This window comes from Hyla sarda, chromosome 2 (assembly GCF_029499605.1).
Source record: "Hyla sarda isolate aHylSar1 chromosome 2, aHylSar1.hap1, whole genome shotgun sequence".
NCBI lineage: Eukaryota > Metazoa > Chordata > Amphibia > Anura > Hylidae > Hyla > Hyla sarda.
Window position 1 is genome coordinate 5949348 of NC_079190.1, and position 16399 is coordinate 5965746.

Genomic DNA, 16399 nt, shown 5'->3' on the forward strand with positions numbered 1-16399 from the left:
TACATAGCTAGTCCTGCTCTCAGCTGAGAAGTGATACAATTGTATCCAGTCTAGACAATGCTCTGTGAGCTAAACATCCTGGACCCCAGACTGATACATTGTACATAGCTCGTCCTGCTCTCAGCTGAGAAGTGATACAATTGTATCCAGTCTAGACAATGCTCTGTGAGCTAAACATCCTGGACCCCAGACTGATACATTGTACATAGCTAGTCTGCTCTCAGCTGAGAAGTGATACAATTGTATCCAGTCTAGACAATGCTCTGTGAGCTAAACATCCTGGGACCCCAGACTGATACATTGTACATAGCTAGTCCTGCTCTCAGCTGAGAAGTGATACAATTGTATCCAGTCTAGACAATGCTCTGTGAGCTAAACATCCTGGACTCCAGACTGATACATTGTACATAGCTCGTCCTGCTCTCAGCTGAGAAATGATACAATTGTATCCAGTCTAGACAATGCTCTGTGAGCTAAACATCCTGGACTCCAGACTGATACATTGTACATAGCTAGTCCTGCTCTCAGCTGAGAAGTGATACAATTGTATCCAGTCTAGACAATGCTCTGTGAGCTAAACATCCTGGACTCCAGACTGATACATTGTACATAGCTAGTCCTGCTCTCAGCTGAGAAGTGATACAATTGTATCCAGTCTAGACAATGCTCTGTGAGCTAAACATCCTGGACTCCAGACTGATACATTGTACATAGCTCGTCCTGATCTCAGCTGAGAAGTGATACAATTGTATCCAGTCCAGACAATGCTCTGTGAGCTAAACACCCTGGACTCCAGACTGATACATTGTACATAGCTCGTCCTGCTCTCAGCTGAGAAGTGATACAATTGTATCCAGTCTAGACAATGCTCTGTGAGCTAAACATCCTGGACTCCAGACTGATACATTGTACATAGCTCGTCCTGCTCTCAGCTGAGAAATGATACAATTGTATCCAGTCTAGACAATGCTCTGTGAGCTAAACATCCTGGACTCCAGACTGATACATTGTACATAGCTAGTCCTGCTCTCAGCTGAGAAGTGATACAATTGTATCCAGTCTAGACAATGCTCTGTGAGCTAAACATCCTGGACTCCAGACTGATACATTGTACATAGCTAGTCCTGCTCTCAGCTGAGAAGTGATACAATTGTATCCAGTCTAGACAATGCTCTGTGAACTAAACATCCTGGACTCCAGACTGATACATTGTACATAGCTCGTCCTGCTCTCAGCTGAGAAGTGATACAATTGTATCCAGTCCAGACAATGCTCTGTGAGCTAAACACCCTGGACTCCAGACTGATACATTGTACATAGCTCGTCCTGATCTCAGCTGAGAAGTGATACAATTGTATCCAGTCCAGACAATGCTCTGTGAGCTAAACACCCTGGACTCCAGACTGATACATTGTACATAGCTCGTCCTGCCCTCCGCACCCCTCGTACCCTCCGCGCCCCTCTAGGTGCTGACACCCTGCAGGTTAGGACTGTTTTTCTTTCTTTCAGGAGGTTCATGACTCTGAGGTTCATGCAGTAAAGTTCAGCCCAAACTCCAGGACGGTGGCGACTGGAGGGACGGATCGGGTGGTGAAGATCTGGGGAATAGTCGCGGGTGAGGATCTTGTTCTGTGTTTGGGGGAGAGAGAACCTGATGTCTGGGCTCTGATCCCTGGGATGAAATCTGCTCTGTGGGACCTCAGGATGGGGGGGGGGGGGTGTCATCAGTTGGGGGGGTGTGTCATCAGTTTGGGGGGGGGTTGTCATCAGTTGGGGGGGTTGTCATCAGTTGGGGGGGGGTGTCATCAGTTGGGGGGGGTGTCATCAGTTGGGGGGGTGTCATCAGTTGGGGGGGTGTCATCAGTTGGGGGGGGGGTGTCATCAGTTTGGGGGGGGTTGTCATCAGTTGGGGGGGTTGTCATCAGTTGGGGGGGGGTGTCATCAGTTGGGGGGGTGTCATCAGTTGGGGGGGGGGTGTCATCAGTTGGGGGGGGTGGTCATCAGTTGGGGGGGGGGTCATCAGTTGCGGGGGGGGGGGTGTCCTGTAAATTGCTGATTGGTCACTGCTGTCTGACGGGTGTTGTATATATTTCCTCCATTATCCTGTAGGACAGCTCCACCTCCAGCAGGTGCTACAGGGAAGTAATGGCGGCATCACCAGCATCGACTTCGACCCCTCGGTACGTGTCCAGGGAAAGGGGAACTGTGCAGCCTATTGTCCCTGTTATCAGCCTCTCCTCGGCCTCCTCTATTGTCCCTGTTATCGGCCTCTCCTCGGCCTCCTCTATTGTCCCTGTTATCGGCCTCTCCTCGGCCTCCTCTATTGTCCCTGTTATCAGCCTCTCCTCGGCCTCCTCTATTGTCCCTGTTATCAGCCTCTCCTCGGCCTCCTCTATTGTCCCTGTTATCAGCCTCTCCTCGGCCTCCTCTATTGTCCCTGTTATCAGCCTCTCCTCGGCCTCCTCTATTGTCCCTGTTATCGGCCTCTCCTCGGTCTCCTCTATTGTCCCTGTTATCGGCCTCTCCTCGGGCTCCTCTATTGTCCCTGTTATCAGCCTCTCCTCGGCCTCCTCTATTGTCCCTGTTATCAGCCTCTCCTCGGTCTCCTCTATTGTCCCTGTTATCGGCCTCTCCTCGGCCTCCTCTATTGTCCCTGTTATCAGCCTCTCCTCGGCCTCCTCTATTGTCCCTGTTATCAGCCTCTCCTCGGTCTCCTCTATTGTCCCTGTTATCGGCCTCTCCTCGGCCTCCTCTATTGTCCCTGTTATCGGCCTCTCCTCAGCCTCCTCTATTGTCCCTGTTATCGGCCTCTCCTCGGCCTCCTCTATTGTCCCTGTTATCGGCCTCTCCTCGGCCTCCTCTATTGTCCCTGTTATCGGCCTCTCCTCAGCCTCCTCTATTGTCCCTGTTATCGGCCTCTCCTCGGCCTCCTCTATTGTCCCTGTTATCAGCCTCTCCTCGGTCTCCTCTATTGTCCCTGTTATCAGCCTCTCCTCGGTCTCCTCTATTGTCCCTGTTATCAGCCTCTCCTCGGTCTCCTCTATTGTCCCTGTTATCAGCCTCTCCTCGGCCTCCTCTATTGTCCCTGTTATCAGCCTCTCCTCGGCCTCCTCTATTGTCCCTGTTATCAGCCTCTCCTCGGTCTCCTCTATTGTCCCTGTTATCAGCCTCTCCTCGGCCTCCTCTATTGTCCCTGTTATCAGCCTCTCCTCGGTCTCCTCTATTGTCCCTGTTATCGGCCTCTCCTCGGTCTCCTCTATTGTCCCTGTTATCAGCCTCTCCTCGGTCTCCTCTATTGTCCCTGTTATCAGCCTCTCCTCGGTCTCCTCTATTGTCCCTGTTATCAGCCTCTCCTCGGTCTCCTCTATTGTCCCTGTTATCAGCCTCTCCTCGGCCTCCTCTATTGTCCCTGTTATCAGCCTCTCCTCGGCCTCCTCTATTGTCCCTGTTATCAGCCTCTCCTCGGTCTCCTCTATTGTCCCTGTTATCGGCCTCTCCTCGGCCTCCTCTATTGTCCCTGGTATCAGCCTCTCCTCGGCCTCCTCTATTGTCCCTGTTATCAGCCTCTCCTCGGTCTCCTCTATTGTCCCTGTTATCAGCCTCTCCTCGGTCTCCTCTATTGTCCCTGTTATCGGCCTCTCCTCAGCCTCCTCTATTGTCCCCTGTTATACTTCCTACAGGGGGACGGCTGCCACTTCCTACAGGGGGACGGCTGCCACTTCCTGCAGGGGGACGGCTGCCACTTCCTGCAGGGGGACGGCTGCCACTTCCTGCAGGGGGACGGCTGCCACTTCCTGCAGGGGGACGGCTGCCACTTCCTGCAGGCGGACGGCTGCCACTTCCTACAGGGGGACGGCTGCCACTTCCTACAGGGGGACGGCTGCCACTTCCTACAGGGGGGCGGCTTCTATTTCATACAATTTTTTATTTTATTTATTTATTTCTCTTTTTATGTATTTTTCCCTGTAGTATCCTCTTATCTCCTGCAGGTGGCAGCAGAGGACCGTGTCATGTGCTTTATCCCTGTAGTGATCTGTTCTTTTGTTTTTCAGGGGGCGCAGGTCTTGGCCGCCTCGTTTGATAATTCGGCTCATCTATGGAGACTGGACAGTAAATCCAGCGTACGTACCTGTAATGGGGTGCAGAGCAGTGTTTGTTACAATGTATTAGTCTCAAGCAGTCTTTCCCAACCAGTGTTCCTCCAGCTGTTGCAAAACTACAACTCCCAGCATGCTGGGAGTTGTAGTTTTGCAACAGCTGGAGGGGATCTAGTTTGGAGACATAGGTCTTTGAGGATTGTGCAAACTGGATACATTGTAACAAACCCTCTGCTGTAAAGAATATTAGTCGCCTATTGTAAGGGTATATACAGCTTTGGGGCCCTCTCTGAGGGTGAACCCCTGCTGGGTCACCTGTAGGGGGTGTGATGGGACCGGAACCAGGAGAGGCCCCATGTGTGGCCCCTGACACCTCTATAGGTATCATTGAACATTCTCTATAATATCTATTGATCCTTTATTCCTTCTCTGTCCCTACAGGACAAGCTGACCGGTCACACGGCGAAGGTGACGGCCGCCAGGTTCAAGATGTCCTCGTATCGGGCGGTCACCTGCAGCATGGACAGGACGGTCCGGGAGTGGGATCTGCATAAGGCTTCATGTAGGTGACCCCCACCCTGGTGCACGGCCACAACTCCCATCATGCCCATAGGTATGGTGGAATATTCTACAGATCTAGAGCCTTATGGCTATGTACAATATATACAGGTAGATTCCTAGAATCTAGAACACACAGATCTAGAACAATGTGGTTGCACACAATATATCCAGGCAGGTTTGTATAATTCAGAATGTGCAGATCTAGAACCATGTGGCTGCATACAGTATATACAGGAATATTCCTATAATCCAGAACCTACAGCTCTAGAACTACCTGTCTAGATACAGTATATGCAGGTCTAATCCTATAATCCAGAATTTACAGCTGTAGAACTACCTGTCTAGATACAGTGTATACAGGTCTAATCCTATAATCCAGAATTTACAGCTGTAGAACTACCTGTCTAGATACAGTGTATACAGGTCTAATCCTATAATCCAGAACCTACAGCTCTAGAACTACCTGTCTAGATACAGTATATACAGGACTATTCCTATAATCCAGAACCTACAGCTCTAGAACTACCTGTCTAGATACAGTATGTACAGGTCTAATCCTATAATCCAGAACCTACAGCTCTAGAACTACCTGTCTAGATACAGTGCATACAGGAATATTCCTATAATCCAGAACCTACAGCTCTAGAACTACCTGTCTAGATACAGTGTATACAGGAATATTCCTATAATCCAGAACCTACAGCTCTAGAACTACCTGTCTAGATACAGTGTATACAGGTCTAATCCTATAATCCAGAACCTACTGCTCTAGAACTACCTGTCTGGATACAGTGTATACAGGTCTAATCCTATAATCCAGAACCTACAGCTCTAGAACTACCTGTCTAGATACGGTGTATACAGGAATATTCCTATAACCAGAACCTACAGCTCTAGAACTACCTGTCTAGATACAGTGTATACAGGAATATTCCTATAATCCAGAACCTACAGCTCTAGAACTACCTGTCTAGATACAGTGTATACAGGTATAATCCTATAATCCAGCACCCAGTGTTCTCAGATACAGTGGATAGAGCAGTGTTTCAAAACCAGGGTGCCTCCAGCTGTTGCAAAACTACAACTTCCAGCATGCCAGGACAGCCAAAGGCTGTCCGGGTATGCTGGGAGTTGTAGTTTTGCAACAGCTGGAGGCACCCTGGTTGGCAAACACTGGTACAGAGGTAACTCTTTCCATTGTATGATAAGTAATGAGTTCGGTACGTCCCCCCCCCCCCCCCCCAGCGGACGTTCCGGACTATCAGACTCTGCCCTTCTCATCAGTTATGAGGACATCTCCATTGCATGTCTTGGAGTGAAGGTCACATGACTCCATCCGCCATATTGTGCTTGGTTGGTTACCCCCCTCTGTGGTCGCCTGTTGCAGGTATCAGACGTATCTCTGTGCCCTCATTCTGCAGCGACGTCGTCTGCTCCGACTCCTACATGATCAGCGCTCACCACGACAAGAAGATCCGCTTCTGGGACAGCAGGTAATGAGGCGCCGCTTATCTCTCTAATAATCCGCCGCTTATCTCTCTCTAACAATCCGCTTCTTATCTCTCTAATAATCCGCCGCTTATCTCTCTAATAATCCGCCGCTTATCTCTCTAATAATCCGCCGCTTATCTCTCTAATAATCCGCCGCTTATCTCTCTAATAATCCGCCGCTTATCTCTCTCTAATAATCCGCCGCTTATCTCTCTCTAATAATCTGCCGTTTATCTCTCTCTAATAATCCGCCGCTTATCTCTCTCTAATAATCCGCCGCTTATCTCTCTCTAATAATCCGCCGCTTATCTCTCTCTAATAATCCGCCGCTTATCTCTCTAATAATCCGCCGCTTATCTCTCTCTAATAATCCGCCGCTTATCTCTCTCTAATAATCCGCCGCTTATCTCTCTAATAATCCGCCGCTTATCTCTCTCTAATAATCCGCCGCTTATCTCTCTCTAATAATCTGCCGCTTATCTCTCTCTAATAATCCGCCGCTTATCTCTCTCTAATAATCCGACACTTATCTCTCTCTAATAATCCAACGCTTATCTCTCTAATAATGTGCCGCTTATCTCTCTCTAATAATCCCCGCTTATCTCTCTAATAATCCGCCGCTTATTTCTCTAATAATCCGCCGCTTATGTCTCTAATAATCCGCCGCTTCTCTCTGTAATAATCCGCCGCTTATCTCTCTCTAATAATTCGCCGCTTATCTCTCTCTAATAATCAGCCGCTTATCTCTCTCTAATAATCCCCCGCTTATCTCTCTCTAATAATCCGCCGCTTATCTCTCTCTAATAATCCCCCGCTTATCTTTCTAATAATCCACCGCTTATCTCTCTAATAATCTGCCGCTTATCTCTCTATAATAATCTGCCGCTTATCTCTCTCTAATAATCCGCCGCTTATCTCTCTAATAATCCGACGCTTATCTCTCTCTAATAATCCGCCGCTTATCTCTCTAATAATCCGACGCTTATCTCTCTCTAATAATCCGCCGCTTATCTCTCTAATAATCCGCCGCTTATCTCTCTAATAATCCGCCGCTTATCTCTCTAATAATCTACTGCTTATCTCTCTAATAATCCGACACTTATCTCTCTAATAATCTGCCGCTTATCTCTCTAACAATCCGCTTATCTCTCTCTAATAATCCGCCGCTTATCTCTCTCTATTAATCCGCCGCTTATCTCTCTCTAATAATCCGCCGCTTATCTCTCTCTAATAATCCGCCGCTTATCTCTCTCTAACAATCCGCCGCTTATCTCTCTAATAATCCCCGCTTATCTCTCTAATAATCCGCCGCTTATCTCTCTCTAACAATCCGCCGCTTATCTCTCTAATAATCCCCGCTTATCTCTCTAATAATCCGCCGCTTATCTCTCTCTAACAATCCGCCGCTTATCTCTCTCTAATAATTCGCCGCTTATCTCTCTCTAACAATCCGCCGCTTATCTCTCTTTAACAATCCGCCGCTTATCTCTCTCTAACAATCCGCCGCTTATCTCTCTCTAACAATCCGCCGCTTATCTCTCTCTAATAATCCGCCACTTATCTCTCTCTAACAATCCGCCGCTTATCTCTCTATAACAATCCGCCGCTTATCTCTCTAATAATCCGCCGCTTATCTCTCTCTAATAATCCGCCGCTTATCTCTCTCTAATAATCCGCCACTTATCTCTCTCTAATAATCCGACGCTTATCTCTCTAATAATCCGCCGCTTATCTCTCTCTAACAATCCGCCGCTTATCTCTCTCTAACAATCTGCCGCTTATCTCTCTCTAACAATCCGCCGCTTATCTCTCTCTAACAATCCGCCGCTTATCTCTCTCTAACAATCCGCCGCTTATCTCTCTCTAACAATCTGCCGCTTATCTCTCTATAATAATCCGCCGCTTATCTCTCTCTAACAATCCGCCGCTTATCTCTCTCTAACAATCCGCCGCTTATCTCTCTCTAACAATCCGCCGCTGCTCTTCTGACACTTCCCATCTTTCTCAGGTCCCCGGATTGTTCCCGGGAGGTGACCCTGGAGGAGAAGGTGACCTCCCTGTACATGGAGCCGGAGCAAACACAACTCCTCAGCTGTTCCCGGGACGACGCGCTGCGCCTGCTGGACCTGCGGACGATGAGCGAGCGCCTGGTGTTCAGGTATTGGAGCCGCTGCCAGTGATGTCATAGATCGTGTTTCCCAACCAGGGTGCCTCCCACTACAACTCCCAGCATGCCTGGAAAGCCTTCAGCTGTCCGGGCATGCTGGGAGTTGTAGTTTTGCAGCAGCTGGAGGCCCCTGGTTGGGAAGCACTGTCATAGATGAGACATGTGACCCTGTGATCTCTCCTTATTACAGGGCCGACGGCTTCAAGTGCGGCTGTGACTGGACCAAGGCCATCCTCAGGTACTTACTCCCCAACAGGTCTAGTACTGCTCTTATCTGGGGCAATATGGCCGACATGACGGCTCCCCTGTTATCACCCAACTCTCCCGGAGTCCTGAGTGACGAGCAGCCTGTAATGAGCGTTCGTGTCTCATCGCTGCCATTTCTTTCCACAGTCCAGATGCTAATTACAGTATAGTCGGCTCCTCCGATGGGACCGTCTTCATATGGAACGCACAGAGCGGAGTCCTGGAACGCAGCCTGACCGGGGAGCACAGGTGAGCGCCACCTCCAGAGCTGCACTCACTATTCTGCTGTTACATCGTGTATTACCCTCCAGTCTCCTCCAGAGCTGCACTCACTATTCTGCTGTTACATCATGTCTTATCCTCCAGAGCTGCACTCACTATTCTGCTGTTACCTCATGTCTTATCCTCCAGCCACCTCCAGAGCTGCACTCACTATTCTGCTGTTACCTCATGTCTTATCCCCAGTCACCTCCAGAGCTGCACTCACTATTCTGCTGTTACCTCATGTCTTATCCTCCAGCCACCTCCAGAGCTGCACTCACTATTCTGCTGTTACAGCATGTCTTACCCTCCAGTCACCTCCAGAGCTGCACTCACTATTCTGCTGTTACCTCATGTCTTATCCTCCAGTCACCTCCAGAGCTGCACTCACTATTCTGCTGTTACATCGTGTATTATCCTCCAGTCACCTCCAGAGCTGCATCCACTATTCTGCTGTTACCTCATGTCTTATCCTCCAGCCACCTCCAGAGCTGCACTCACTATTCTGCTGTTACCTCATGTCTTATCCCCAGTCACCTCCAGAGCTGCACTCACTATTCTGCTGTTACCTCATGTCTTATCCTCCAGCCACCTCCAGAGCTGCACTCACTATTCTGCTGTTACAGCATGTCTTACCCTCCAGTCACCTCCAGAGCTGCACTCACTATTCTGCTGTTACCTCATGTCTTATCCTCCAGTCACCTCCAGAGCTGCACTCACTATTCTGCTGTTACATCGTGTATTATCCTCCAGTCACCTCCAGAGCTGCACTCACTATTCTGCTTTTACATCATGTCTTATTCTCCAGTCACCTCCAGAGCTGCACTCACTATTCTGCTGTTACATCATGTCTTATCCTCCAGTCACCTCCAGAGCTGCACTCACTATTCTGCTGTTACATCATATGTCTTATCCTCCAGAGCTGCACTCACTATTCTGCTGTTACATCATGTCTTATCCTCCAGTCACCTCCAGAGCTGCACTCACTATTCTGCTGTTACATCATATGTCTTATCCTCAAGTCACCTCCAGAGCTGCACTCACTATTCTGCTGTTACATCATGTCTTATCCTCCAGTCACCTCCAGAGCTGCACTCACTATTCTGCTGTTACCTCATGTATTATCCTCCAGTCACCTCCCGAGCTGCACTCACTATTCTGCTGTTACCTCATGTATTATCCTCCAGTCACCTCCAGAGCTGCACTCACTATTCTGCTGTTACAGCATGTCTTACCCTCCAGTCACCTCCAGAGCTGCACTCACTATTCTGCTGTTACATCATATGTCTTATCCTCCAGAGCTGCACTCACTATTCTGCTGTTACATCATGTCTTATCCTCCAGTCACCTCCAGAGCTGCACTCACTATTCTGCTGTTACATCATATGTCTTATCCTCCAGTCACCTCCAGAGCTGCACTCACTATTCTGCTGTTACATCATGTATTATCCTCCAGTCACCTCCAGAGCTGCACTCACTATTCTGCTGTTACATCATATGTCTTATCCTCCAGAGCTGCACTCACTATTCTGCTGTTACATCATGTCTTATCCTCCAGTCACCTCCAGAGCTGCACTCACTATTCTGCTGTTACATCATATGTCTTATCCTCAAGTCACCTCCAGAGCTGCACTCACTATTCTGCTGTTACATCATGTCTTATCCTCCAGTCACCTCCAGAGCTGCACTCACTATTCTGCTGTTACCTCATGTATTATCCTCCAATGACCTCCCGAGCTGCACTCACTATTCTGCTGTTACCTCATGTATTATCCTCCAGTCACCTCCAGAGCTGCACTCACTATTCTGCTGTTACATCATGTCTTATCCTCCAGTCACCTCCAGAGCTGCACTCACTATTCTGCTGTTACCTCATGTATTATCCTCCAGTCACCTCCAGAGCTGCACTCACTATTCTGCTGTTACCTCATGTCTTATCCTCCAGAGCTGCACTCACTATTCTGCTGTTACCTCATGTATTATCCTCTAGTCACCTCCAGAGCTGCACTCACTATTCTGCTGTTACATCATGTCTTATCCTCCAGAGCTGCACTCACTATTCTGCTGTTACATCATGTCTTACCCTCCAGTCACCTCCAGAGCTGCACTCACTATTCTTCTGTTACATCATGTCTTATCCCCAGTCACCTCCAGAGCTGCACTCACTATTCTGCTGTTACCTCATGTCTTATCCTCCAGTCACATCCAGAGCTGCACTCACTATTCTGCTGTTACATCATGTCTTATCCTCCAGTCACCTCCAGAGCTGCACTCACTATTCTGCTGTTACAGCATGTCTTATCCTCCAGTCACCTCCAGAGCTGCACTCACTATTCTGCTGTTACCTCATGTCTTATCCTCCAGTCACCTCCAGAGCTGCACTCACTATTCTGCTGTTACCTCATGTCTTATCCTCCAGTCACCTCCAGAGCTGCACTCGCTATTCTGCTGTTACCTCATATCTTATCCTCCAGTCACCTCCAGAGCTGCACTCGCTATTCTGCTGTTACATCATGTCTTATCCTCCAGTGACCTCCAGAGCTGCACTCACTATTCTGCTGTTACATCGTCTTATCCTCCAGAGCTGCACTTACTATTCTGCTGTTACATCATGTCTTATCCTCCAGTGACCTCCACATCTGCACTCACTATTCTGCTGTTACCTCATGTCTTATCCTCCAGTCACCTCCAGAGCTGCACTCACTATTTTGCTGTTACCTCATGTCTTATCCTCCAGTCACCTCCAGAGCTGCACTCACTATTCTGCTGTTACCTCATGTCTTATCCTCCAGTCGCCTCCAGAGCTGCACTCACTATTCTGCTGTTACCTCATGTCTTATCCTCCAGTCACCTCCAGAGCTGCACCCACCATCCTCGCACACCCCATGCTCTCTTGCTCTCAGACCCTCTTTGTGGGTGATCATGGGGGGCAGAGACTTTCCTGCAGTCGTCCCCCTTTATTCTCAGCTGGTAACACACCATATATATACCAGTACCCACCACCAGGGTGCGCTGCAGGTTCGTCTTATTTATCTCTGTGATTGAAACCATAAAAAATTCATGAAAATCATCTAAAATTTATGTAAAATCGTTTGATTGTCTTGGATTTAGAAGTTTGAGATAAGTAGGTTTGGGGTGGGGGGGGGCTCTGCTTATTGTGTCTACGGGGGTCTGAACCGGGGGGGCACACTGGGGCTGTCTGTGTTATGGGGGGGCACACTGGGGCTGTCTGTGTTATGGGGGGCACACGGGGGCTGTCTGTGTTATGGGGGGCACACTGGGGCTGTCTGTGTTATGGGGGGCACACTGGGGCTGTCTGTGTTATGGGGGGCACACTGGGGCTGTCTGTGTTATGGGGGGCACACTGGGGCTGTCTCTTATGGGGGGGCACACTGGGGCTCTCTTATGGGGGGCACACTGGGGCTGTCTGTGTTATGGGGGGCACACTGGGGCTGTCTGTGTTATGGGGGGCACACTCGGGCTGTCTGTGTTATGGGGGGCACACTGGGGCTGTCTCTTATGGGGGGGCACACTGGGGCTGTCTGTGTTATGGGGGGCACACTGGGGCTGTCTGTGTTATGGGGGGCACACTGGGGCTGTCTGTGTTATGGGGGGGCACACTGGGGCTGTCTCTTATGGGGGGGGCACACTGGGGCTGTCTGTGTTATGGGGGGCACACTGGGGCTGTCTGTGTTATGGGGGGCACACTGGGGCTGTCTGTGTTATGGGGGGCACACTGGGGCTGTCTGTGTTATGGGGGGCACACTGGGGCTGTCTGTGTTATGGGGGGCACACTGGGACTGTCTGTGTTATGGGGGGCACACTGGGGCTGTCTCTTATGGGGGGGGCACACTGGGGCTGTCTCTTATGGGGGGGGCACACTGGGGCTGTCTGTGTTATGGGGGGCACACTGGGGCTGTCTGTGTTATGGGGGGCACACTGGGGCTGTCTCTTATGGGGGGGGCACACTGGGGCTGTCTCTTATGGGGGGGGCACACTGGGGCTGTCTGTGTTATGGGGGGCACACTGGGGCTGTCTGTGTTATGGGGGGCACACTGGGGCTGTCTCTTATGGGGGGGCACACTGGGGCTGTCTCTTATGGGGGGGCACACTGGGGCTGTCTCTTATGGGGGGGCACACTGGGGCTGTCTCTTATGGGGGGGCACACTGGGGCTGTCTCTTATGGGGGGGCACACTGGGGCTGTCTGTGTTATGGGGGGGCACACTGGGGCTGTCTCTTATGGAGGGGCACACTGGGGCTGTCTCTTATGGGGGGGCACACTGGGGCTGTCTGTGTTATGGGGGGCACACTGGGGCTGTCTGTGTTATGGGGGGCACACTGGGGCTGTCTGTGTTATGGAGGGGCACACTGGGGCTGTCTCTTATGGGGGGGCACACTGGGGCTGTCTGTGTTATGGGGGGGCACACTGGGACTGTCTGTGTTATGGGGGGCACACTGGGGCTGTCTCTTATGGGGGGGGCACACTGGGGCTGTCTCTTATGGGGGGGGCACACTGGGGCTGTCTGTGTTATGGGGGGCACACTGGGGCTGTCTCTTATGGGGGGGGGCACACTGGGGCTGTCTCTTATGGGGGGGCACACTGGGGCTGTCTGTGTTATGGGGGGGCACACTGGGGCTGTCTGTGTTATGGGGGGGCACACTGGGGCTGTCTGTGTTATGGGGGGGCACACTGGGGCTGTCTGTGTTATGGGGGGCACACTGGGGCTGTCTCTTATGGGGGGGCACACTGGGGCTGTCTGTGTTATGGGGGGGCACACTGGGGCTGTCTCTTATGGGGGGGCACACTGGGGCTGTCTCTTATGGGGGGGCACACTGGGGCTGTCTGTGTTATGGGGGGCACACTGGGGCTGTCTGTGTTATGGGGGGCACACTGGGGCTGTCTGTGTTATGGGGGGCACACTGGGGCTGTCTGTGTTATGGGGGGCACACTGGGGCTGTCTGTGTTATGGGGGGCACACTGGGGCTGTCTGTGTTATGGGGGGCACACTGGGGCTGTCTGTGTTATGGGGGGGCACACTGGGGCTGTCTGTGTTATGGGGGGCACACTGGGGCTGTCTGTGTTATAGGATATGAACCATCCCCCCTCCCCCCTTATCACACTATTTTCAAAGTGGTCATTTTGTGTGGTCCCCTGGAGCAGTGGGGGGGGGGGGGCATTGTTATGTATCTTCTCCGCACAGAATCAGGACCCAAACGTGCTATTATTTTGGGGGCTTAACCCTTTGTGTGACTGCTTGTCCATTGTTCTTGACCCCCTCGTTCTCTCTGCAGTGCGTCGGTGAACGCGGTGGCCTGGTCCGTGTCCGGGGATTACGTGGTCAGCGTGGACCGAGGGAAGAAGGCCGTTCTGTGGAGCGAATACTGAGGCCTAGAAGGGAAGAGTGGAGGAGCAGGGGGAGGAGTCACACAGAAGAGGGCGGAGTCATCCAGGAGTATGATGCCAGTAATGTGACTGATGTAGCAGAGCTGAACTGGTTATTCTCCTGCTTCTTTCTTGTGCCATTGAGTACAGGTAATGTTACACTAGGTCAGCGGTCTCCAACCTGCGGACCTCCAGATGTTGCAAAACTACAACTCCCAGCATGCCCGGACAGCCAACGGCTTTCCGGGCATGCTGGGAGTTGTAGTTTTGCATCATCTGGAGATCCGCAGGTTGGAGACCTCTGCACTAGGTGATGTTACCTGCAGTCCCATGTAACACGATACACGGTGACAAACTCAGCTCTGCTAAATCAACGAGATAAAAAGGTAATCAGTGCCTTGGCCTTGTTGTCACAATCCTTACAGAAGAGTCCAGTGGGTGTGGTTATGACTGTTACTCCTCCCCCTTTCTTTCTCCACCACCATATATACAGGACTCGGGGTTCCCCCCTATGTATACCCTGTTTGCCGCTGTCTTTTCCTGGGGGTGGGGGACGCGGTGTCTGCACTTTATGTTTCCTATAAAGATCTTATTTGTATTATTCCCGTGTCGCCATCTTTTGTGATCTGATTTATCACAACCATTCCGGCTGCTGTACGACTACAACTCCCAGCATGCCCCGATAGTTGCAGACTGTTGCTGGACCATGCTGGAAGTTGTAGTTTTAAAAGCACCCTATCATGCACAACATGCAAAACTACAACCAATCATACAAAACTACAATCCCATCATACAAAACATGCAAAACTACAATCCCATCATACAAAACATGCAAAACTACAACCCCCAACATGCAAAACTACAATCCCATCATACAAAACATGCTAAACTACAACCCCCAACATGCAAAACTACAATCCCATCATACAAAACATGCAAAACTACAATACCATCATACAAAACTACAATCCCATCATACAAAACATGCTAAATTACAATCCCCAACATGCAACACTACAATCCCAACATGAAAAACTACAACCTCCATCATGCAAAACTACAATCCCATCATGCAAAACTACAATCTATCATACAAAACTGCAATCCCATCATGCAAAACTACAATCTATCATGCAAAACTACAATCCCATCATGCAAAACTACAATCCCATCATGCAAAACTACAATCCCATCATTCAAAACTACAATCCCATCATGCTAAACTACAATCTATCATACAAAACTACAATCCCATCATGCTAAACTACAATCCCATCATACAAAACATGCTAAACTACAACCCCCAACATGCAAAACTACAACCTCCATCATACAAAACTACAATCCCATCATGCAAAACTACAACCTATCATGCTAAACTACAACCCCCAACATGCAAAACTACAATCCCATCATACAAAACATGCTAAACTACAACCACCAACATGCAACACTACAACCTATCATATAAAACTACAATCCCCCATCATGCAAAACATGCTAAACTACAACCTCCATCATGCAAATGTACAGTCCCCCAACATGCAAAACTACAATCTCAATCATACAAAACTACAATCCCATCATGCAAAACAACAATCCCATCATGCAAAACTACAACCCCCATCATGCAAAACTACAACCTATCATATAAAACTACAACCCCCATCATGCAAAACATGCTAAACTACAACCTTCATCATGCAAATCTACAGTCCCCCAACATGTAAAACTACAACCCCCACCATACAAAACATGCAAAACTACAATCCCCATCATGCAAACCTACAACCCCCATCATGCCCTGACAACCAAAGGCTGTCAGAGCATGATGGGGGTTGTAGTTTTGCAACAGCTGGAGAGACAGGTTGGGGAACACTGCTCCAGTCCTGTCCAAAGCTGCAAGTACTGTCCTGCTGGTTTGGGTCTGTAGACTGCGCCCCCCCCCCCCGCTCTATTGTTTTCGGAGATGTTGTGCCTGACAAGCGATGTAGCAGAGTGCAGTGTGTTACAGGAGGAGGAGGAGAGGCGGATGATGGGAGTGCTCCTCCACGTTACCTAACACCTCATCAGAATAATGCACCTGCTTATAGGAGAGCGGATTATTGGGGCAGATGGAGCAGATTTCGGATACGTTTCCCTTTACATTATATTACCTGGTATTAGGATTCATTGTATCCGGAGCTGAAATC

General features: G+C 49.8%; 1 protein-coding gene across 1 annotated transcript in view; it reads left to right on the plus strand.

Annotated features, from left to right (window-relative positions):
• Positions 1 to 14403, plus strand: part of ATG16L2 (autophagy related 16 like 2) — a gene marked incomplete in the record, with an annotated part of 23419 nt that extends 9016 nt beyond the window's left edge. Inside the window, 9 exon segments of the mRNA XM_056560270.1 lie at positions 1510 to 1615; positions 2110 to 2180; positions 4053 to 4121; positions 4539 to 4659; positions 6046 to 6151; positions 8158 to 8307; positions 8507 to 8554; positions 8710 to 8811; positions 14117 to 14403. Coding sequence (XP_056416245.1) covers positions 1510 to 1615; positions 2110 to 2180; positions 4053 to 4121; positions 4539 to 4659; positions 6046 to 6151; positions 8158 to 8307; positions 8507 to 8554; positions 8710 to 8811; positions 14117 to 14210 — 867 coding nt within the window.
• Between the last annotated feature and the right edge of the window lie 1996 nt (positions 14404 to 16399).